We start from the raw sequence: 25,463 nt of genomic DNA on the forward strand, positions 1-25,463 counted from the left end.
GTTCTTAAATTTAAATGTGGTAATGGTTAAATTACCACACTTCTTAAATGATTTAACCACTGTCTCAGTTTTCACAGCATCCCATGAAGCTTTGACCCACTCACAAACTTGCAAAATGCTAGGCTTCTTCCTGATGGTGTAACCTCAAAATCTGAAGATTGCATCCAGCTGTTCCACTTCTCCTTCATAAATCCCTTAACACGTTCATTGCCAAGCTGAAAATTGGAATTTTGGAATTTCGTGTGGTGGCCAAATTTTTTTTACTTGATAGCGACATCCACGCGATAACGCGTGATCGGCAGACCGATGAGAACTCGCATCACGCGATATCGCATGATTGGCAATGACGTGTTAAATGGTTTATTAATACAGACATCAAAAGGTTGAAGCTGACTAGTTAGATCTCCTGGAATTATAGCTAACTGAGTTTTCAATTCCTTGAGTTTATTTTTAATATCTTCTGTTCTGTGAGAACGAAACTGATTCCATACTCACAGGGCAGGCTTCTTCAACAGTCTGCCAGGGCGCCTAGACCAAATTTTATCTATCCATAACTGGAATGCTCTCACACACCATAAGGAAGCAAGAAAGAAATCGCGTAACTCAGAACAGAGAAACTTTCCTGAAATGAAAGTAATAAAAAAACTGAGTATCGGCATATAAGATGCACACTGTTTTTCAGGCCTGTTTTCAAAGAAAAGAAAAAAAAAGTGCAGCAAATACGGTAATTCTTTTCATATTTTCGACAGTGACACTCATCATAATTCAACCTTGTATCTATAATAAATAAATAATTAATGTTATTTTAACAGAATAAAATAAGATTTACCAAAAATATTTCACCCTCACACACGCCAATAATAAAAGTTTCATATCATAGAAATACTGCATGCAAGCATACAATTTATCTGTAGTGACACTGCTCAATTGACAGTGTTGGATTCACTTGTTACGTTCATTGGCAAGTGCAAACGAATATCAGCGAGTCTAGCTGCAACTGATTGAGCATGATACTTCTGACGCTGCGTTAGATCACAGTGCATTTGTTTCGTAATCTAAAGCATTAATTGAACAATTCCAATTATTAACTATTCAATCAATGTCGAAACATAAACTGTAACTTTTAATATGTTTTAAGCATTGTTATTATTTATAAACACAAACAAAATTTAATTTTTTTGTTTTTTCCTTGGGGGTGCTGCAGTGTCGCATTGCATATGTACAAGCCGCCACTGGATGCAATGATATCAGGCACTTACGGAATGATTTGAATAGGCTGGAAATCGGATAAATAATATGGCTGTCAGTTTAATGTTAGTAAGTGTAGTAAGGGTAAAGTTAAGCACTTTGTCATGATATGATTTTATATACTTAGTTAATTCTTTATCCAAGTGTAAGCAAACAATGTTTACACCTGAAGTATTATCAGGACAGGGGCAACTTGTGGCAAAGATAGTATGACTTCTCATCACTTGTCTTATTATCCCATAATGCAAAGCACATCTCCTTGTAGACATATATAATGCTATGCATTATGGGAAGGGTCACTACCCATACCGGTTTCGACCTTTATTGTGGTCTTTTCAGTGGGAGCTAGACCCAGAGGTGATACCAAGGTTGAAGTAATGCAGAAGTCATACTTTCTTCTATGAGTTGCCAAAAGGTGTCTCACCTTATTATTAAAATCCTCCGGATTAGAAAGAGATGTTGGAAGTTTTTTTAATTTTTCCACTTGGTTATACAAGAAATTATATATTAGTTAATCCTTTATCCAAGTGTAAGCAAACAAAGTTTGTGCCTGAAGTATCCCATAATGCAAAATACATTTCCTTGCAGGCATGTATAATGCTATGCATTATGGGAAGGGTCAGACCGGTTTCGACCTTTATTGAGGTCTCTTCAGTGGGAGCTAGACCCAGAGGTGATACCAAAGTTGAAGTAATGCAGAAGTCATACTTTCTTATATGAGTTATCATAAGGTCTAAAAGCTCCTAAATTCTCTTGATGAGAAGTTATACCACCTTTGTCACGAGTTGCCCCTGTCCTGATATTACTTCTGGCACACACTTTGTTTGCTTACACTTGGATAAAGGATTAACTAAATATATAATTTCTTGTATAACCAAGCAGAAACATTAAAAAATACTTCCAACATCTTACTCTAATCCGGAGGATTTTAATAATAAGGTAAGACACCTTTTGGCAACTCATATAAGAAAGTATGACTTCTGCATTACTTCAACCTTGGTATCACCTCTGGGCCTCGCTCCCACTGAAAAGACCTCGATAAAGGTTGAAAATGGTCTGGGTAGTGACCCTTCCAATAATGCATAGCATTATACATGTCCGCAAGGAGATGTGCTTTGCATTGTGAGATACTAAGGCAAGTGATGAGAAATTATACCACCTTTGTTACGAGTTGCCCCTGTACTGATAATACTTCAGGTGCAATCCTTTATACTTGGATAAAGGATTAACTAAGTATATAATTTCTTGTATACCAAGTGGAAATAAATTAAAAAAAACTTTCAACATGATATGATTTCCAGTGCTGTATTATATTAGCATAATTAACAAGAAACTGCTGAGGCAATGGATCTTAGTGTTATGGTGGATAGGAATTTGAAGTTCAAAGGTCACATAGAACAAAGTGCAAATGCAACTCAGAGGATTATTGTGATGTTGAAGCAAGTTTAGGTAATAATGGCAATAATAATATTACAAAAAAGCTGCTAAATTCTCTAAGCCACACTGCTTTTAACCCCCCCTCCTTTTATTCTGACCATTCTTGTTTCTCTGCTCCTTATCTTTTCCCTTGCTCTCATTGCTTTGTAACCTACTTCTAATATAACTGGTCTTTCTCTGTTCTAATGCCTACTCTTTCTGTTCTCCAACACCACACCCATTCAAATGCAGCCTGTCTCTTTTAAACCATTCCAATTTTCTCATCAGATTAGATTGATACATTCATCTTATTATGTGACATTTAACTTTTATTTGTTCGAAATGCATGATCAATAACCTGCCTTTTCTACTTTCAGGTTCGTGAAATTCAAACAAAGTTAACTAGTCTTCAGTCGCAGAGTTCCCAAGGTTCACAAACAGGAAGCTCACCGACTCGAAGTAAAAGTCCTCATATTAATCCAACTACTGGCGAAAGAACACCAACATCAAGAGAAGATGTACCCATAGCCAAAATGGCTGAAAGAGTTAGATTAAAGAAAGTAGAGAGTGGTGACAGACATATATTAGGATCAGAAATTTCTAGTTTAGGAGTAAGTTTTTTGGAAGGTATTTGTATTTGTGTATATGTACATAAAGAGAAAATAATACGAGTAATTAAATAAAATAAAGTGATATAATTTATAATATTTGATTATATAGAGAAATCTGTGGAGAATTCATGACTAAATTTAACACACCGCAATGATGTTCTTTCCATCCCTAAAGTATGGGAAATTGTCTTACAAAATTGCGTAAACATAACTTAATTGTAATTTAATTAATTTATTTCAATTTAATCTAAGTTTGGGCCGCAACACACCACTGCACGCAATTTGGATCCATTGTACGTACGCGCCCTATTCTTTGTGTCATTCCTAGTATTGTTCTACTGTTGATGATGTCCTAATATACCTATGACGAAATATTTACGTAATAAAAAACTTACTACTGTGGTTCACGTGTGTTAAATTTAGTCATAATTTATAATAGTTTCAGTAGCATTTAATGTACAGATATTTTGTTTGCTATTTGAATTAATTTGATGACGTGAAGAACATGATCAATCAAATTATAGCATCATCTTATCTATGGATATATAGGATTACGGAATTAAAACGGGGAGGAAAACAAATTATAGGCTTTAGCCTATGAAAAGAAAGCAGATAAAAGACTGTAGACTGATTAGGGAAGTTAGATTCCTCCATGAAACTAGTAAATGTTTCGAAAGTTTTATGGGAAGAACATATATTTTGGGATAAGTTGCTTCAGTATGACACTAATAAAAGATAAATTTATCAGCAAAGTCTCATTATTATTATTATTATTATTACAGGCAAATCCAGGGAGTCATTAGACTCATCGAGGGAGGCCCCAAATCATATTCATCACAACTATTCGACATTCATACAGTATCTATCATATCTCACCTTAAACTCATTCACTGTCACAGCATCCACCACAGACACTGGCAGCCCATTCCACTCATTCACCACTCTAAAAGTAAAGAACCCAGCTCTAACAACCTTACTAACCACACTTTTGCCCAGTTTCCAAGGGGTGTCCCCCTAGTCCTCCCACAACCAGCCCTATTCTCAAAAATATCTTCTGAATTAATTTTATAGAAACCCTTCAGTAATTTGAATGTCTCAATCATATCTCCCCTCCTCTGCCTATCAACCAATTTTTGCAACCCACAATTCCTCAACCTGTTCTCATAAGGTTCATTCCACAGACCTGCTATCATCTTGGTCACTCGCCTCTGGATCCTCTCAACCTCCTCCCCATCAAGAAGAAACCTAGTTGACCAAATCTGGGCACAGTAGTCGAGATGGGGTCTTATCAAGGCTCGATACAGAGGAAACAATAACCTGCTTGTCAACGTATCCTTCAGCAACCAAGTGATTTGATGAGCTGATTTGGCCACTTTTGCAATGTGCCCCCTAAACTTCAACTCCTTATCCACCAACACTCCTAAATCTAGTGCCTCATCAATTTCCTGGAGTACAGTTCCACCAATGTAGTAAACTGCTGCTAATCTTTTCATCCCAAAATGCATAATCTTACATTTTGCCACATTAAATTGACATCCATTCTACTTAGCCCAGACCTCCAATCTATCCAAATCATCTTGCAAAATTTTGACATCATCTGCATTCACTATTGCCCTACCCAACTTTGCATCATCTGCAAACAAATGAACTGTTCCTCTCAGATCCTTTCCTATATCATTAATGAACAAATTAAACAGCAGTGGTCCAAGAACAGATCCTTTTGGCACATCACTAGTCACAGGCCGTCTTGTGGACTCTACTCCTGAATAAACCACTCTCTGATATCTCTCCGTCAACCACCCTCTTATCCATCTCACCAACCCTATATCCCCATATGCTGCAATTTACTGATTAGAATTCCATGGTGGTATCCTGTCAAAGGCCTTAGCAATGTCCAGTAGAATCACTGTAAACCCCTTATCCTGTTCAGCCGTCACTATGTTATAATACGTGAGCAAGTTACTGAGGCATGACCTACCTTTCACAAAACCATGCTGTCCCCCGATACAGTATCCCATTTTCATCTATCCAGTCTTGTATTTTCCTCTTCACTATTTTCTCCAAGACCTTGATAATGATTCCTGTTATGCTGATTGGCCAGTAATTTTCAACAGCAGTCTTGGAACCACCTTTATGCAGCAGAACTATTTCCCCTCTTTCCATCCCCTTGGGACCGACCCAGATCCGAGGCTCAAATTAAACAAAATGGTCAAGGGCATTGACAATTCTTTAGCCGCTTCGCATACGACGCGAGCTGGTATACCATCCAATCCCACAGATGTATTGACATTGAGGTTCTGTAATAGACTAGTTACCTCTACTTCATTCATCACCATTCCAGTATAAGCTGTTGGTTCTTCCATTCCTGCAATGCCATCACCTGGATGATATACTCTTGCAAAGTGCTCGCTCAGTAATTCCACTATATCGACTGATTCAGTTACCTCCCTACCCTCAGCATTTTTTAAAATCATTCTGCCATGAACATTTTTCCTTTTACTTGCAACATATTGAAAAAACTGTTTGGGATTCTCTTTAGCTGCATGGCCAATTTTCTTTTGTAATCCGCTTTTCTTACCACCCTTGTTGCCATCCTGGCCTGAGCTTTATGCTGTTCCTGCACCTGCTGGTCACCTTTCTCCTTAAATTCCCTCCACAATTGTTTCTTTTTTTTGCAGCTCAAGCTTAATAGTGTTATTCATCCATTTAACCCCTACTTCATTTATTATTCGGGCTCTTGGTATACAGTCAACCATTACCTCCTGCAAACACTTCTTAACCACCTCCCATGCACTATCAACATCCAGCCCTTGCAGTTTTACATGCCATGGCACTGAGCCAAGCACTCCTAAGCTTGTCATACTTACCAGCCCAGAAATTCCACATGTACCCTGTCTTAATTGTACATTCCACTCCTTTAGCCACCTCCCAAGTCATGACCTTATGGTCACTCTTAACAATTGGTGGCAACATGATCATGTTCGTTACAGCCACATTCTCAGTTGCAATTACTAGGTCAAGCACTCTCTGCCCCCTGGTATTTTACACTACATGCTGTCGCAGATAGTTGTCCCTTAATAACCGCATAAAATCCAATTCCTTCCTCCCATGTGCCCTCTCCTCTTTCCAGTCAATGTTACCGTAATTGAAATCACCCATAATAATTACCCTCCTTCCACTCATTTCTTCTATTTGCCTATGCATACTATCCCCACCATCTATTCCATCACCTGGTCTATAGCAGCACCCAATTGTATATTTTGTTCTGCTAGATTCTATCTCACACCAAACAGCCTCAAATGTGCTCTTTTCTCTATCCTGCAGTTCAACTTCTATACTTCTTAGCTGCAACTCATCAGATATCATCAATAACACTCCTCCCCCCCCCCCTTTTTATTCTCCCTGTCACTCTTGAACACGCTATACCCGTCGCATTCAATCCCACTAGCTTTATCATCTTCTGTCAGCCATATTTCACTAATATCAACAACCTGTGGGCTGGAAGTGCCAACCAAGGCCAAAAACTCTTCCTTCTTGTTCCTAATACTCCTGACATTAGTGTATATGAATTGCAGAAGTCCATTAGTCCCATCCCTACTTTGATGCCTTATACTAACTATCCCATTCTGATTTGTTGTCCTTCGTACTCGCTCGGGCATATTATACTCATTCATACACTCAACTGCCTCCCTAAAGTCTGCATATCTACTCCCCCCCCCTTAATAAATCTAGTTTCTCTGAGTCTGTACATCCACTTCCACATCATTCATCAACACTTTTTCAAGCCTCCGTTAAACCAACTCCATTCAAATGTAACCCATCCATCTTATATAAATCCTTTCACCCATCGAACTCACTCCACACATCCACAAATTTCACACCACTCTCCATGCATAACTCATGCATAAAGTCATTGGCAATTATGGCCCTCCTTCTAAACACTTCACTGTCATACCACAGTAAAATACTCACCATCCTAACTCTCTCACTCTTCTCTTTTGCTACCTCAAGTAATTCCCTCACATCCTCTATCATTTCCATTTTGTCTTCTTTCAAATCATTTGTTCCTGCCACAATTATCATCTCTTTCACACAATCTGTTTTTGCACTCGAATAGATTCACTGACGTCCTTTATTTGGAAGTGACGAAATCGTACCTGGCTGGTACGATTTCGTCAAACTCTCAACTATCATACCTCTTAATAGTGAATCCCCATACAGCACTCGCTCCTTCATTTTATTGACGTTTACAAACATTCTATTATTTTTCATAATAGACTTTCGCCGTTTATTAGTCGGTACGTTCAGCACACATTTTTCCATACGCTCCGGTTGCCTTTTTGCTCTGTGTATCGCTCCGCTCAGCCTTGCGATTTCACTACTCGCATTTATCTCACCATTTTCATTATCAATCGAATCATCCAATCATCCATTCGTTCTGTATTTCTACCTTCATTTACACTTTCAGCGATGCTCTCACACCTATCTAGCACTACCTCGCAATTCTCTATCACACCGCCATTTTTTTCATTCTGCTTATTGTTAATGATTTCACTCTCGCCACCCAAAACACGCTTGAGATCCTCATTCTCCGTCACTTTCTGCACATGTTAACTCCACTATCACCATCTAACCAGACTCCCACTGCTCTTCGTAAAGCATACATCCCACAGACAGCACATTGCATAAACTCTTTTACATCAAAACTCTTAAACAAACATTTTTTTTTTAAACGGTGCCCTATGTACGCTATCTTATCATAAATATAATAATTAAAATAACACAGAAAACACACAAAAATCGCACAGACACACCAAGAAACAAAAAGCAAACAATACTACGTAAAATTCTATTAAAATTTCCAATGATAATACAAAATGCTACTAATCTTTTCAGGAGCTCTCTTCACACAGAAATTCACTATAGGTTTTTACTAGTTTGTTGTAGTGACATTTGACTGTAGAATCAAATTATAGGATGTTTCTATATTTGTTAGACAAGTTGAATGAATTAAGTGGTATATTGTACCAAATGAAGCTAACAAAAGCTTTATTTGGCAATACAACCTATGAAAAAAAAGCAGATAAAATGTAAGGCATGTGTTGAAGTTGTCTTCAAGAATAGAAAAATAAAAACACCATGGTGGACACAATAAGCTAAAGATATAGTCCTGGAAAAGAAGAGAGCACACTGAAAGTTGCTACTGAATAGGTTGGCAGATGCCCTAAAAGAATACAAACAAAGACATAAGAGAGCTATATTTACTAAAGAAAATCCATGGGAAGATTTTGTAAAAAAATATAGAAGATAAATATCAGGAGGATGGTAAAATGTTCAGATATCATAAAAGTAACATGAAAGACTGTTAAACGAAACAAGCAGTGAGAGAATAGTAGTAGAAAATATTCAAGAGGAATGCAAACAGGAGTTCATATTTAATGTACGAAAAGCTATCAAAAGCCTGAAATGTGAAAAGGCAACTGTTGTAGATGATATTTGACCAGAAATGTTCACCTTTGGAGGTATAAAAGTTTTGAAGTGGCTACGGTACATAAGTCAGAAGGTTGAATTCCAAATGATTCAAGTAGGGCTCTCATAGTCTCCTCTGCAAAAAAAAGGGAATAAAACAATGTGAGATTTACTGGAAAATTTCTCTACTGTACTTTCAAGATAAGAATTATGCAAGCTTACTTGAGAAGAGGTTAGGAAAAATGATGGAAGTGAAACTTGAAGGACAAGCTGAATTCTGACCAAACAGAGGTTGTCAAGTTCAGATTTTCACTTTACGAAAATTGCCGAGAAATTATGATAGTACAACAAGGATCTGGTACTTGAGTTTTGTAGATCTGAAAAATGCATTTGTTAAAATAATATGGCATGTGATGTCATTATGTAAGGTTGTTAACCCATGTCCATATTATGTCAATTTCAAAAGACGCGAAACATGAACGTTGTTCGGATGCCAATGCCTGATCATATATGGAAGTTTCGAGAGATGCATACAACAGAAGTCCCGGTCTTTATAAGACGAAATGTCGAGAAGGACTTTGTTAGATTTTTCAATCCTCTTACCTGGGTCTGCTGCCACATGAGGTCTGCTGTCAGTAATCGAAAGAGAAGCATCGTAGGTCTTAGATTTCTCAGTTTTCTCTTGCCTGGGTCCACCACCACGTGAGGTCCATTGTTGGTAATCAAAAGAAAAGGTCTGAGGGTTCTCAGTCTTCTCCTATCTGGATCCACTACTATGAGAAATATTGTGTCGATCATCAGAACGCCTTGCTAGGAAAGAGCTGCACAGTACTACTAAGGGTCCTAAAGAGCATAGAATAGTCGACATTCGAATAAAGAAGAAAATTAGTGGGAAGTCATGAACGAGCCAACAGAAAAAAGAAAAAGGAGCACTTTCATGTGGACAAAAGATTCATGAAAAAGGCAATGCTGAATGAGAATTGTAAGTACTTATATCTGATATTTCTGAACAAATGTACATCAAGCGTGTCTTATTCTAAACTGTGTATAAGTGATTATTGTAAGAATAAGAAGAGTACCATATTGGATAATGTAATTTAACATGGAATTAAGCTTGCCCAAGGTATGTATGACTAGCAGGATATTCTACATTGCAATTTAACTTTAAGGGAAGAAACATAGAACTAAATCTGAATCAGGACGAATTGAAATCAATAAAGAATTGTAATGCAATTGTATGTATATGTATATATGTCAGTGTGAATCAGATTGTGTAAATAGTATTTTTTTTTAATTATTATTATTTATTTATTTAATTAAATGGTTTGTGAACAACACATTGCACTGATTCTGTCAATGCACTATCCCAGAAAATTTCAAACCTGCATAAGATTAAGTTCAGTAATCAAGCCACGACTAATTAAAGGTAAAGATTTACATAAGCAGGGAACATAAACAATATCTGCTTTATCTTTAAGTTAAAAATCTTATTTATAGTCTTTCACTCAAATACATGGTCTAACTGTTGCAGTCAAAAAAAAATTAATTTGTTAGACTATAGAGTGAGAACATAAGATATAGTAGAAATAACTACCGGCAGTTGACATTTCACGAAGTTTAAATAAAGAACAAAAAAACACGAAGCAGAGTTGAGAACTACCAAAAGAACAGAAAATATAAGAAACAGCATAGCCAGTAGGAATATAACACTCTCATCCTGTCCTACTGATACTCAAATCAGATTATTTCACAGACTCCTTAAAAAAGTCACATCCTGTCCTGTTGAATTTCTTCTTCTCTCTTCTATGTGTTAGGCCTACTAGCCTGTTACAGAGCTATCTTAAGCCCTTCTAAGTCGTACCCATCCCAAGGATAAGGTGACTAGCCCTATGCCTCCCGGTATATTCTACGGCTGTAGTTGCATGTGTTCTCAGGGGCAGTTTGCCTGCTTGCTGGAGGAAAAACCCTGCAGTTCACGTCCAAGACTGGTTAACTTGGCTATGTTTGAGAAAGATCCTTAAGCTCCTCATGTTGCTGACGTGAATCGAACTCAGGACACTCCTTTCCCAGGCATATGGTCAAAGCACATAGCCATGCTAACCGCACAGACGTTGAATTTGTTAATTAACTAAAACCATACGATTCTAGACTCCCACCCACCAATGTATGAACTACCTAAAATCGACTAACAGAATGTGCTGTTATGCCTAATTGTAGATGCTGTTGATTCACTAACAAACATTTAGTTAAATTGCTTTCCCAGTATACTGGCAACACCTTCACACACAAAAAAAACTTCACAAGGAAACCTCACATTGCAACATACTAACATTTTGATCAGTTTTGATGTCTCCTATCTGTCCACCAGTGCCCCACTTAGAAGCACTTAAGGCCTTATTCAAGCTGAATTTCTTCCTGATATTTCAGCCTTAAGTTCACTGTAAACTCATTCCATTTGGCAAGGAAAAGTTTTCCCTCTTCTTTTTGAAGTGAAGGCCTTAAACGAACATTTTTTTAACACATCTAAAAAGTCAACATCCTAGCATCTAGTTCACTTTAGAAAAAGGAAATAACAACTGTCTTCCCTTCCTATACATTTTAATTACATGACAGCATGATGAATCTCTTGAATTCTCTGTTTACAGGTCCGCCCCCCCCCCACACACACAGGTGGAAAAATTCACAAACAGTCGCCTTCCCCATCGTTCCCAACAGTATGGGATTGTTAAAACCATATATAATAAGGTCAAATTAAGTAGTTCAGATAATAGTGCTCTTTCCACTGAAATTTGATGATATTTACAAAATCTTTGGTGGGAATTGTAGCCAATGGCTATAACTCCCACCATGTCCAAAAAATATTAAAACTCCAACCCCCCCCCCCCCCCCCCTTTTCTTCTCCAGAACAGAGGCTACGTCAAAGCTTTCACTTATTCCATATATCATTCCACTGAATAACTTCTGAAAACTTCTGTTCCGTCTAAGACAGGTTGAGTCTTCTATTGACAGGATCTTCCAGTCTTCTCTATTCCTTGCTTTTCAAAAAAGTTCATTATAAGTTCTACATCCTCAAATGTTCCTTATTGATTTCAACCAAGTGATTCTTGGTCTCTCTCAAAATACGAGGCTAATCTTCTTGAATGGCAGTCAGTCTCAAGTACAGTAATGTGGGCAAATATGAGAATGGGGAACTGGACAATGAGATTTATTTGTGCCTATGGTCCCACAGAAGGTTCCACTAAGGTAGAAGTGAAGGAATTTTTTGAGGCTTTAGAAAAAGCAACTGACACATTAAAAAGGAAAAGTTGGTCCTTGTTGGGGATCTAAATAGCAGAGTAGGAAATGATTGTGAGACATACAAAAATATTTTGGGAAAATTTGGAGAAAAGAGCAAAGCTAATAATAATGGCAAATATCTGTTGGATTTCTGCTCAGGACATGGACTGGTTATTACTAACACCATGTTCAAACAAAAATGAGCACAAATTCACATGGAGAGAAGAGGCAAGGAATAAGAAAAGTCTCATTGACTATGTTATTGTTGATAGTGATGTTTTCTCCCTGGTGCAGGACACCAGAGTGTACAGAGGATTTGAAATTGGAAGTGATCACTATTTAGTCCTGAGCAGGATAAAATTGAATTTCATATTGAAAAGAATAACATGTACGAAAGTTTTAAAGCGAATAAAAGTTGAGCAGCTCTCAGATGTGAACTGTAGACTAAAATACACAAAGATTATTGAAGAAAAAATGAAAGAGTTTGAGAACAGGAATCAAACCTTGGAGATTCAGTGGCAAACTCTGAAGAAAACATTGATTGATTCTGCCAAGAGGCATGTGGTGAGGTTGTCTGCAAGGATAAAAAAATCAGAACTCCCTGGTGGACACAGGAAGTTAAAGAGGCAGTGAAGGAAAAGAAGAAAGCATATCAAAAGTTCCTGTCAAATAAGTCAGCTTGTGCTCTTAGAGAATACATAGACAAATGCAAGAATGCTAAACACTGTGTAAAACAAGCTAAACAAAAGTCATGGGAGGACTTTGTCAAGAATATAGAAAATAAATATCAAGAAGGTGGCAAAATATTCTGGAGGTTGTTGAAGAAGCTTAGGAATGGAAGAAAGAGTGCTGTAAAAGGAGTTAGAGATGATAAAGGTGACATGAAAACTGGAGAAAAAGATATCCTTGAAGTATGGAGTAATTATTTTGAAAAACTGCTAAATGAAACAAGCAGTGATGACAGCACAGTGATAAAAAAACACTTACCAGGCATGCAGTCAGGAAAAATATCCATACTTGAAGTAGAAAAAGCCATCAAAGGCTTGAAATGTGGAAAGGCAGCAGGAGTAGATGATATTCAACCAGAAATGCTGAAGTATGGTGGTATAAGAGTCTTACAGTGGTTGCACTGCATAGTTCAGAAAGCCTGGACAGAGGGATGAATTTCCGATGATTGGAGTAGAGCTCTCATAGTACCCATATATAAAAAGGGAAATAAAACTGAATGTGAGAATTACAGAGGTATTTCCCTACTGAGTGTTCCTGGCAAGATCTATGCAAGTATACTTGAGAAACGGTTGAGAAGAATTGTGGAAGATAAAGCTGGATTCAGGCCAAATAGAGGCTGTCAGGATCAGATCTTCACTTTACGACAAATAGTTGAAAAAGCATGGGAATATAACAGAGATCTGTGTTTAAGTGTTGTCGATTTGGAAAAGGCATATGACAAGGTGCCAAGAGAGAAGCTATTCAATACGTTACAGTTATATGGTGTCAATGGGGCATTATATCAAGCAATACTTAGTCTGTATTTGAGTTGTAAGTCGACAGTTAGAATTGAAGGAAGTACAGGAAGATGGTTTAATGTTAAATCTGGTGTGAGACACGAATGTACATTATCCCCTCTGTTATTCATTATCTCTATGGATCACATTATGAAGGAAAGTGATATTAAACATGATATCAAAATTGGAGATGTTAATGTCAGCTCTTTGCTTTATGTGGATGATGTTATACTTCTAAATAAATCTGCTACAAGTCTGCAAGATTCTCTGACTAAATTGAATAGTTGTTGTAATAGATATGGTATGGAGGTCAGCATTAAAAAGACAAAGACAATGAAAATAGGCAGAATCATTGAAAATGTCAACTGTGTTGTAAATGAAGTACCTGTGGAACAAGTGAAACATTTCCGCTACTTAGGCATGATTTTTGCTGAAGATGGTAAATTAAATATAAAAATAGACAACAGAATTAGCAAAGCTGGTATGGTAGGAAGTCAATTGAATAAATTCATATGGAATAAGAAAGAAATTAGTCAGAACACTAAATTAGCTGTATACAAGACAGTGTTCAAACCAGTTTTTACTTATGGATCTGAGAGCTGGGTCAGAAGTAAAACACTTGACCAATGACTAGAGACCACAGATATGAGAGTCCTGAGAAAGATTATAGGCGTGAACAGATGGCATCAATGGCAATATCATATTAAAAACGAGAATATTAGGAAACAACTTGACATTGTCAACATCCAGGAATGCGTTAGCAGAGCTAATCTCAGGTGGTATGGTCACTTAAACAGAATGGGCGAAGAAAGATTAGCAAAACAAGTGTTCTCTGCCAGGTTGGCAGCAAAATGACCCAGAGGAAGACCAAGATGTAGGTGGATTGATATAGTACAAAGTGCCTGAGACGATAGAAATATAAGATCTGATAATGTTGGAGTCTTGACAAGTAACAGACTGTTTTGGAGGAAAATTATAGATAGGACGTTAGTAATGATGTAATTTTTTTTCATGTACTATCATATCCTGTACACCCCTTGAGGGTACATGGCAGTAATTTGATGATGATGATTCTCGGTCTCCCAGGTCTTTTTTTTTTTTTTTTTTTTTTTTGTTGTTGTAAAAGTATTTATTAGGATGGTAGGTAGTCTGTCCATGCCCATGTGTGCAGCATGGCCGAACCATCTCAGTTGTTGTTTTATAATTTTTTCTAATATTGTCTTCTTGTACGATAATTCTTGTCTAACTGTGCTATTTGTTTTCTTTTCTATCCAACTTGTTTTATTTATTTTTCTTATTTTCTTTAGCATTTCAAATGCTAACTGTTTCTGTTGGCATTTGAAATGAAATATCCATGCTTCTGCTCCATAGGTAGCTATTGGTATAATTATTGATTTATATAATTTGATTTTGGCTTGTTTAGATATCTTGTTTGTTTTCCAGATTTTCTGTAATCTTCCCATGGTGGTCCGTCCTATCGCTATTCTGTGTTTGATTGTTTCGAGTGCATCTGTTGTTTCTGTTAGTTTTGATCCAAGATATATGAAGTTATCTATTTGTTCTCCATTTACAGTGACTCAGATGTTAGTTTTGTTCCTCCTTGTTTTCATCACTTTTGTCTTTTATATATTTATTACCATGTCATATATTTTATAGGTTTCGTTTAGTTTATCAATGATTATAGTTCATTTGTGGTTCTTGCAATAAGAACAAGATCATCTGCATTGATATTATTTATATTTAATCCATTGATATTGATTCCAGGCTCATTATCTGTTTCATTCTTTACAACTTCTAGATATATGCGAATAGGCATGGTGATAATGGACATCCTTACATTACTCCTTTTTGGATCTCTATGAGTTCTGTTATGTGTCCTTTTTAATTATTGCATTTGTCTTAGAGTAATATTTTATCAGAAACTGTATTATATATTTATCTATTGCTTTTTCTAGTAGAACTTTAAGAAGAATTTCTCAATTGATGCTATCGAAAGCCTGTTTGAAGTCCACAAAACAATATAGGTCTTTATGGTCTTCCCAGCTGAGTTCTGCTAGTTGGTACAATGTGAAAATCTGATCTATAGTTGAATAGTTTCCTTGAAAACCAGATTGTTCTGTGCCTATCAGTTCTTCATATGTGCCCTTTTAATCTGTTTTGTATAATTCTTATGAATATTTTATAGGTGTGGGAGAGTGAATTGATTGGTCTGTAATTTCTGCAATCTCTTTTGTCTTCTTTCTTGTATATTGGGATGATCTTTCCAGTTCTCTAGTCATTTGGTATCTCTCCTGTTTCTAGTATAGGATTGTTAAATATTCTATTGATGTGTGCTATCTCCATATGACCACAGTTCAGTAGGGATAGTATCAATACCTGGTGCTTTATTGTTTTTCATTTGTTTTATTGTGTATCTAACTTCTTTTAAACTAAAATCCTAAATAAAAAAAAATAAATAAAAAAATACAACCTTCCAATCACTTATAGACCATATAAAAAATTAGCATCCCTTATCTGCTCCACCAAAGACCTGCCAGATGTTTAGCAGATCCCTTCAAGTTTAAACTATCCTATTATGATCAAACAGGCTGGACAGCAAACATAAGCCTTGCTAAACATAAGGATTATATCTGATTCTGTCACTACAGCCACTTAGGACTTGCTGATGCTTTGGAAACCTGTTGTAGAATATGCTGGAAGAATGTCACTCTACTCCTTCACAGCAAATATAAACATGAACAACTTTTCCTTAAATTTGCTTCTGTCATAAGAAAGCACCCAAACCACAAATTTGGTTGTATGAAACTGTCCCATATTTGGGAAACTCTTATCCCCCCATACAGTCCATTAGCCAAGGATACCCATTTTATAGGCACTAGGGACACCATTATTATTATGCATGTATCTCCATTCAATCAGAAGACTCAGTGTAAGAGATCCATTATTCAGACACCAGCCATTATTCGCATAATACCTATCATACTTCTCCTTAAACTTATTTACTGATGAAGCACTCACAACCATCTCTGGCAACCCAGTTCCACCCCATTTGCCATCCTCAAAACAAAAAATTGTCTTTAACATCTTTGCTAATTAGTCTTACATAATTTCCATGTGTGATCCCTCATTCTCTCCCTTCTGCTATGTAGCGAAAAAAAAGTCTTCAGTATTGAGTTTATGAAATCCCTTTAATGAGTTATATGCTTCTATCATGTCTCCTCTTTTTCACCTATCAGCTAGTTTTTGAAGTGCACAGATCATCAGTCTGTTCTCGTAGTGAGCATTCCATAGACCTGCTCAATCAGTCTTTTCCACCACTTCTTCATTCCCATGGAATCCGGGTGTCATGTAGCCTTATATAGGGAACAGTAACTTCTATATCCCTGCTTGCTAGTGTTTTCTTCAACAACCATGTTATTTGATGTGCTTTTTTGGCTACCTTTGCAATATGTCCTCTAAACTTCGATTTTCTGTTCATAATCACGCTCATGTCTCTTGCCTCTTCAGTTTCTTGCTGTTCAGTTTCATCAAATTTTACTCCCTGAGAATTTATGTTTTGCCCATGATTCACAAGCAGAGCATTCTGCTTCAGCCAATATTTGAAGGTATCGATATCCCCAATTATCTATCAACACTCAAGGAGTTGATAGGTCATTCCCCCCCCCCATACTAAAAATACACAACATTTTGTAAACAAATTTAAAGACATCGTACGTGACAAAAGCGATTTATTAGTCAGTTTTGATATCTCTGCCCTTTTCATAAATGTCCCAATCAATGGCATAATTCTTCTTTTACAGGACAAATTCCCTCCTGATATCATGGCGCTCTGTGCCCATGTGCTACGTTCTGGATATTTTGTGTGTGGCAAAAAACTTATCTGCAAAAAAGAAGGTGCAGCCATGGGAACATCGTTATCCTCCCAAATTGCTAACTTTTATATGGAAAGTTTTGAGTTTCCATATACCGGGTGATTATAAAATAACGTCGTGTTCAGAGCCCTCTAGCAAGTGATGTATTGGACGAAACACACCAATATTCGGTAGACCTACACAGTGTAACATGGGAAAAAAGTACCAAATATCACCAACAGGGGAAATTTTGGTGCTGTTTACTCAGTAAAATGCATTAATTTGCATTATCGTGTTTCTTGTGAGCATCATGCAATAAAAGGAAAGCCTGTGAGATTTCTTATCATTCGTAGACTAACTGCTTTTCGATGTCTCTTACCTTACGTGAGCGTCCTTTGTTAGTCAAATTCTATTATCAACGGAACAATAATGGCAGTGCTTGTCTTCGTGATTTTTGGCGTATGAAAAATTTACGAAAAGGACCAATTAGCGTAACAAACTTACGAAAACTGATTTGGCAATTTGAAACTACTGGAACTCTAGCAGTGCAGGTAGGCAGGGGATGCAAACCAATCAATCACCAACAAGTTGAACAAGTTGCAACTGCTATTGTGGAACAGGAGATGACGAATGTGCAGGGTACCAGTAGTGCATGAGCAATATCCCAGCAAACGGATATCGCATACACAATGGTGTGGAAAATCCTACATCAGACGTTGAAGTTTTACCCCTATAAAATCAGTCATGTTCAAGAATTGCGCCCTGGTGATGCGACCACACGAATCGACTTATCTTTGAGATTCTTAGCACGCATGGAAGTGGATGATGCATAGCCGTGGCAGATTTTATGGAGTGACGAAGTGCACTTTTATTTGAACGACAATATTAACACATGCAACTGTTGCATTTGGGCTGCAACTAATCCGCACAATCCACTCGCCCATAGTCACAGTGTGATGCAGATTTACGGCATCTTTTATCATCGGTCCATACTTTTACAAGGAAAATCGCCAAAATGGACCAGTGACCTGTTCCGTCAACGCTAACAGGTATGCCAATATGCTACAGAACTTTGTGGTTCCACAACTGCAGCAAAGAGGATGTCTCGATTCGACCATCCTGCATAAAGATGGTTCTTCTAATGATTCTTCTTTCAGAGAAATGTTGTCACAAAACACGCTGGACTTCAGGTGCAGCGTGTTTTGTGACAACATTTCTCTGAAAGAAGAATCATTAGTTGTGCATTTCCCACGTCATGGCCACCGAGATCGCCTGATCTCAATCCTTGTGACTTTTGGCTGTTGGGATTTCTTAAAAGCATTATGTATCAAGGACATGTACCTGATATTCCAACTTTGAAAGTTTGAATAGCGTTACATGTGAGACAAATCAATTCCGATATGTTGCGAGCCACTGGAAAATGTCGTGCACCATATGCAGTTCCTGGTTATATTGAACCTCATTTATAATTAACAATGAACGTCATGAAATTGATGTGTGCTGTCTCTCATTTGCCATTTAGTCATTCATTAGTCACACCTGCTAAAATTAAAGTACCAAAATTCCCCCTGTTGGCGCCTTTTGGTACTTTTTTTTTTCGTTAAATCGAATCCCCATGTTCCATTGTGTACGTTGACCGAATATTGGTATGTTTCGTCCAATACATTACTCACTAGAGGGATCTGAACACTTGACATTATTTTATAATCACCCGGTATATAAGCCAAAGTCTAGCTTAGATATGTTGACAATGTTTTTGTCATCTGGTCTCATGGTTGCCAGACATTGTGGACACTTTCCTCAGCAACCTAAACAAACAAACATCACAAACACATGCATTGCACAATTGAAATTGAAAGTCAGAACACACTTCCTTTTCTAGATACACTTGTCACAAATCTTTGCTGTTTACTTTAAGCCTACCCATACTGGCCAATATATGCACACATAAACTCTTACCACCACCACCCAACATAAAAACTAGGTGTCATTAACACAAAAAAAAACAGGGTTTTAAAGATTCGCTCCAGTGAGCAAGCACTTAAACATGAATTAAAAGTTATTAGCAATGCCTTCCTAAAAATGGCTACAACAAAAATACTGTTAACAAAATTCTTCACATGACTCCACTTAAAAATAAACTAGACTATAATAAAACTATAGCCATTCCATCCATTAAAAGGGTTTTAGATAAAATAAACAGAATACTACAGAAATATAACCTTAATGCCACCTTTAATCCTCCTGCGAAATTAAAGAACTTATTCAGCTCATTCAAGGATCACTTTCTCCACTGGCCCACCCTGGAGTATACCATATTCATTGCACCACTAATTTGCCCTATATAGGTGAAAGAGGATCCAATTCTTCTCCGAAAAAAGGAACATAAATGGTACATTAAATTTAATAACTATGGTACATTTGGACTTTCTGGTCTTTGAATACTTTACATAGAATTGACTGGAAAGGGGCACCTGTTCATTACATCGTGGTATGAGTGCAAATTTAATGAGGACTGTGAGATTCTAATCAACCACTCTAATCTTAACAAATAATACTTTCTTTTAGTGTTGCATGGTGATCAGCATTCATTTTAGAAATTATGGACTTTACAAACGTGTTATAAATAACTATTTTAATTTCCCGATGTTTCGACCTTTATATTAAGGTCATCATCTGGAGTATATACAAGGACAAGCTAGTTATATTTCACACAGTAAGCTAAAGAAACAATGATTTGATCACTGGTTATTCTACTGGCATGACCTCTAGTGGAAAAAAAAACAGATAAAATTACAAATTAATTATTTTGGAACTACATCAAAGCGAAATTCTATTTAAGATAACATGAGAGAAACTATCTTTCTTATAGATAGTTTTCTTACAGTAACAATGATGTCCTATTTTTAACATTACAAATAATGATGGTCTAAAAATCCCAAGAATATGGATGGCACATATTCTACTCACATGACCTTTTGTTGTAAGAGATCATTATAATTTGTAATTAGGACTGTAGTAATCCAGGATATTAGTCTTAATATAACAAACCGACACTTCATGTAAAATTATTGATTAGGCCACCAATTTTGCTCTATTAAAAGTATTAGTATGAATTTGTTCTCTGATGATTTTATAAATAGGATATAGCTTTGAAGTTTGTCACTAGAGGTTAGACCAATAGAATAACATTTATTGAAATCATTATCACTCTGGCATATTGTTCTAAATGTACTATAGCTTGTCTTTGTGTGTGTGTGTGTATACATGTGTATGTGTACGTGCGCTCTCCTTGATATGAAGGTCGAAACGTCAGGAAATTAATTATTCCTAATACAGTTGTAGCCTCCATAATTTACCAAAATGAATGCTGAGCACTGTGTAACATCCAAGGAAAGGATATGAAAAAATTCAGAAACATAGAAAACTTCAACTTCATTCCCAGTGAGGAGCCTATAGAATAATAAACTATTTCAGTTATTTATGCAGTTTTTTAGTGAAAATGGCAATTTAAATTTCAAAATAGACAATCAAAGCTGGTATGGTGGGTAGCTAGTTCAGTAAATTTTTATGGAATAATGATGTCTTATAAATTAGCTGTATACAAGACAGTGTTCAAACCAATCTTTACTTAGGGATCTGGGAGCTATATTAGAAATGAAACGATTGATCAAAGACTGAAGACCACAGATATGAGAAAAAGATTAGGAGCATGAACAGATGGTATTAATGACAGAATCATATTAAAAAATTAAGATAGATATTATGAAGGAACTTGACTTTGTTAGCATTCAAGAATGTGTGAGCAGAGCTGATATAAGATGGTGTGGTCACTTAAACAGAATGAGAGAGGAAAGGTTAGCAAAACAGGTGTTTGATGCCAAGATGGCAGGAAAATTATTATTATTATTATTTGACACCTCCAGGGAGTCCAAAGACTCATCGAGGGAGAGTGTGCCAACAGCATCGAACGATTGGACCCATTCCAACTACTAACCGCGCTCAAACTTACTTAACTGAGTTATTAGTAGCAGAGGCTCTACCAATCGACCAACCTTTGCCAGCCTTACTTAATTAAAATAAAATTACTTAAAGGAAGACCAGGATCTGGATTTATTGATTCATTCAGAACTTCCCTAGAAGGCAGAAATATTAGATATGACAGTATTGGAGTGCTTACAAATAATAGATTAATTTTCATGATAATCTGGTGAAGATTAGTAATATTATTAAATCGTGTAGTACATTCACAGTATTCTGTACACTCATTGAGAGTTCATATCAAGAAATTCATGATGTTTTTTGAAATATTGAATAAATAAGCAAAGCAAGATAGAAAATGTTGTTCTTATTAGCTTTGGTTATCTGTTTAATATGTATATAAATAAAAATATTACCTCCAAATAAAAGAGTATATGGACTATAGTAAATTTAGTTTAATCCTTTATATAAGTGTAAGCAAACAAAGTTTGTGCCTGAAGTATCTTCAGGACTGAAGCAACTCATAGTAAAGGTGGACCAAGCTCTCATCACTACTTGTCTTAGTATCTCCCATAATGTAGAGCACATCTCCTTACAGACATGTATAATGTTATGTATTAAGGGAAGGAGTCACTACCCAGACTGGTTTCGACCTTTATTGAGGTCTCATCAGTGGGAGCCAGACCCAGAGGTGGTGATACTAAGGTGGAAGTAATGGAGAAGTCATATTTACCTATATGAGTTGCCAAAAGGTGTCTCACCTTATTATTAAATTACTCTGGATTTAGATAAAGATGTTGGAAGTTTTTTTTTTTTCCCCACTTGGTTAGACTACAATGAATTTAGTTTAATCCTTTATCCAAGTGTAAACAAACAAAGTTTGTGCCTGAAGCAACTCGTGGTAAAGGTGAACCAAGCTCTCATCAGTGTATCTCTCATAATGCAAATATGGTAATGTCTTAGTATCTCCCATAATGTACATCTCCTTGCGGACATGTATAATACTATGCATTAAGGGAAGGGCAACTACCTATGCATTAAGGAAAGGGCAACTACCCAGACTGGTTTCAACCTTTATTGAGGTCTCGCCAGTGGGAGCCAGACCCAGAGGTGGTGATATTAAGGTGGAAGTAATGGAGAAATCATATTTACCTATATGAGTTGGCAAAAGGTGTCTCACCTTATTATTAAATTACTCTTGTTTTGAGAAAGATGGTGGAAATTTTTCCCCACTTGGTTAGACTATGATAAATTTGGTTTAATCCTTTATTCAAGTGTAAGTAAACAGAGTTTGCACCTGAAGTATCTTCAGCACTGAAGCAACTCGTGGTAAAGGTATACTAGGCCCTTCCCTTAATGCATAGCATTATACATGTTTGCAAGGAGATGTGCATTATGGGAGATACTAAGACATTACCATATAATAAATTTAGTTTAATCCTTTATCCAAGTGTGAGCAAACAAAGTTTGCGCCTGAAAGTATCTTCAGGACTGGGTTAAGGTGGTACACACCAGGGCAACTCGTTGCAAAGGTGGAGCAAGCTACCAACACTCCTATCCTAGTATCTCCTATAATGCAAAACACATCTGGGTAGTGGCCCTTCCCTTAATGCATAACATTAGACATCCGCAAGGAGATGTGTTTTGCATTATAGGAGATACTAGGATAGGAGTGTTGGTAGCTTGCTCCACCTTTGCAACGAGTTGCCCTGGTGTGTACCACCTTAACCCAGTCCTGAAGATACTTTCAGGCGCAAACTTTGTTTGCTCACACTTGGATAAAGGATTAAACTAAATTTATTATACTCTAACCAAGTGGAAAATAAACTTTCAAGACATTACCATATTTGCATTATGGGAGATACTGATGAGAGCTTGGTTCACCTTTACCACGAGTTGTCTGTCCTGAAGATACTTCAGGCACAAACTTTGTTTGTTTACACTTGAATAAAGGATTAAACTAAATTTATTATAGTCTAACCAAGTGGGGGGGAAAAAAACTTCCAACATCTTTCTCTAAATCCAGAGTAATTTAATAATAAGGTGAGACACCTTTTGGCAACTGATATAGGTAAATATGACTTCTCCATTACTTCCACCTTAATATCACCTCCTCTGGGTCTGGCTCCCACTGGCGAGACCTCAATAAAGGTCGAAACCAGTCTGGGTAACAAGTGGCGCTTCCCTTAATGCATAGCATTAGACATGTCCAAGGAGATGTGCTTTGCATTATGGGATACTAAGACAAGTGATGAGAACTTAGTCCACCATTACCATGAGTTGCCTCAGTCCTGAAGATACTACAGGCACAAACTTTGTTTGTTTACACTTGGATATAGGATTAAACTAAATTTATTAAATTGCTGGCCTGGTTGGCCGAGTGGTTCGAGTCCCGCTGTGGGCATGGATGTTTGTGGTTGTCTGTGGAAAAATTAGTGGTGGTGATCTGCGGTAGATGGCATTGGTGGAGTTGAGGTCAGTTGGTGGATTGAGTGGTGGAGACAGAGATGTAGAGCGAGTGGCCTCCCTTGATGAGTCTTTAGAATCCCTGGAGGTGTCCAATAATAATAATCATAATTATAGTCTAACCAAGTGGGGAAAAAACTTCCAGTATATGGACTCTCAAGTAATGTATTTTTTGTCTTGCATGAAACCACCAAGCTGCTTATTGGAGGCTCAAAGTGGCTTAACGAAAGTATAGCATTCGGTCTCACACTGGACAAGAAATGCATTACTCAAGAGTTTGCAGCCCTTTCACATAAAATAGTATTGATCTCATTGCAAACCATGCTGTGTATTGAATGCTATTTGTAAACGATTGTTAGCTTGTTAACATTTGAATCTGCCATGTGACTAACAGCAGGCAATCGATATGTCAGGACTGACCTGATCAGTATCTTGTATACAAGTAGTTAGTTCTCGGTTTAACTGACTACATCGGTTGAGTAACAAGTATAGCTGACCTTTTGTTCCATTTGATTTCAAGCAGATATGATCCACATGAGTGAAGCCCTAATTGTTCCCATAAGCATTTGACTACTAGTTGATAAGAATGAGCTTGACAAACACAATCACTTTGCCTTCCAGAGATACTCATCTTTCTTGTGAATAGCACTGTAGTGCTCTTGTCTACATTGACATCCATTCACCATGTTTTGGACCATTCTTCTAGTTCTGAAATTGCAATTTGTAGTTTCTAGTTTTTAATAAAGGTCAGAAGGATTTTACCATTATTGCAGTATTGTCTGCGTAGGGCCATCGGTAGCAACTGTGCTTGGGATGTCAGCCATATAGATAGCAAAAGATACTATGCTTGCATATGATGAGAGCTCAATAAAGTTTGAAACTCGTCTAGATAGTAACACTTCCCATACTGCATAGCAACATACACATCCGAAAGGAAGTGTGCTTTGCATTATGGGATACTGGGACAAGTGATGAGTGATGGGAAGTCAACAGCTTCTGTGTCCAGGTGACTAGTCATGAAGATATTTCACTTGGATGAAGGATTACAAGGGGGAGGAGTGGATAAAAAGTTCTAATAAACACCTAGAATAAAAATGATATTAAAGCAACTGATATACCCACAAGAAAGAACATATCTTAAAAATCTTTAACCCCCAATGTTTCATCAAATTGTAATAATTTGTTCTTTTCTTTTAGGTTATATAAGATGTCAGAGATTTTGAGGAAATTTGAAGATACTGAGGTATGGGCTGTCATCAAATTTTTCGTGCTGCAAGAAAGGTCCACAACCGAGATTCACCAAACTTTGTGTGAGACTTTAGGGGACTGTGCCCCAGCATATCCAACAGTTACCAGATGGATGAGCAAGTTTAAAAAAAGTGGTCATCCTGAGACAGATGCTCCCAGATTAGGAAGACCTTCCACACTGATCACACTTGAAAACATTGTTGCAGTGCATGCCATGATCCTTGATGATACACGAATACCCTCTAAAAAAATTGCAAAGACTCTGGAGATATCCAGAGAACAAGTTGGGGTTTGGGGTTAATATCCACATCTGGACATGCAGAATCTCTCAGCAAAATGGGTTCCCAAATGTTTGAATACTGACCAAAAGAGATGTTTGCTGTCATCTCAAA

The 25,463-nt window shown here is 37.0% G+C and overlaps 1 protein-coding gene across 3 annotated transcripts in view; it reads left to right on the forward strand.

The window, feature by feature from the left end:
• LOC150101280 (colorectal mutant cancer protein) overlaps nt 1-25,463 on the forward strand; it is a 499,737-nt gene that overhangs the window by 297,747 nt on the left and 176,527 nt on the right. For all 3 annotated transcript variants that reach the window (XM_090400857.1, XM_090400859.1, XM_090400858.1), the window contains one exon: nt 3,042-3,275. In XM_090400857.1, coding sequence (XP_090256983.1) covers nt 3,042-3,275 — 234 coding nt within the window. The remainder of the gene's footprint in view (nt 1-3,041; nt 3,276-25,463) is intronic.

Source organism: Typopeltis vanoorti, chromosome 11 (assembly GCF_054136105.1).
Source record: "Typopeltis vanoorti isolate ZY-2024b chromosome 11, IOZ_Tvanoo_1.0, whole genome shotgun sequence".
NCBI classification, from domain to species: domain Eukaryota; kingdom Metazoa; phylum Arthropoda; class Arachnida; order Uropygi; family Thelyphonidae; genus Typopeltis; species Typopeltis vanoorti.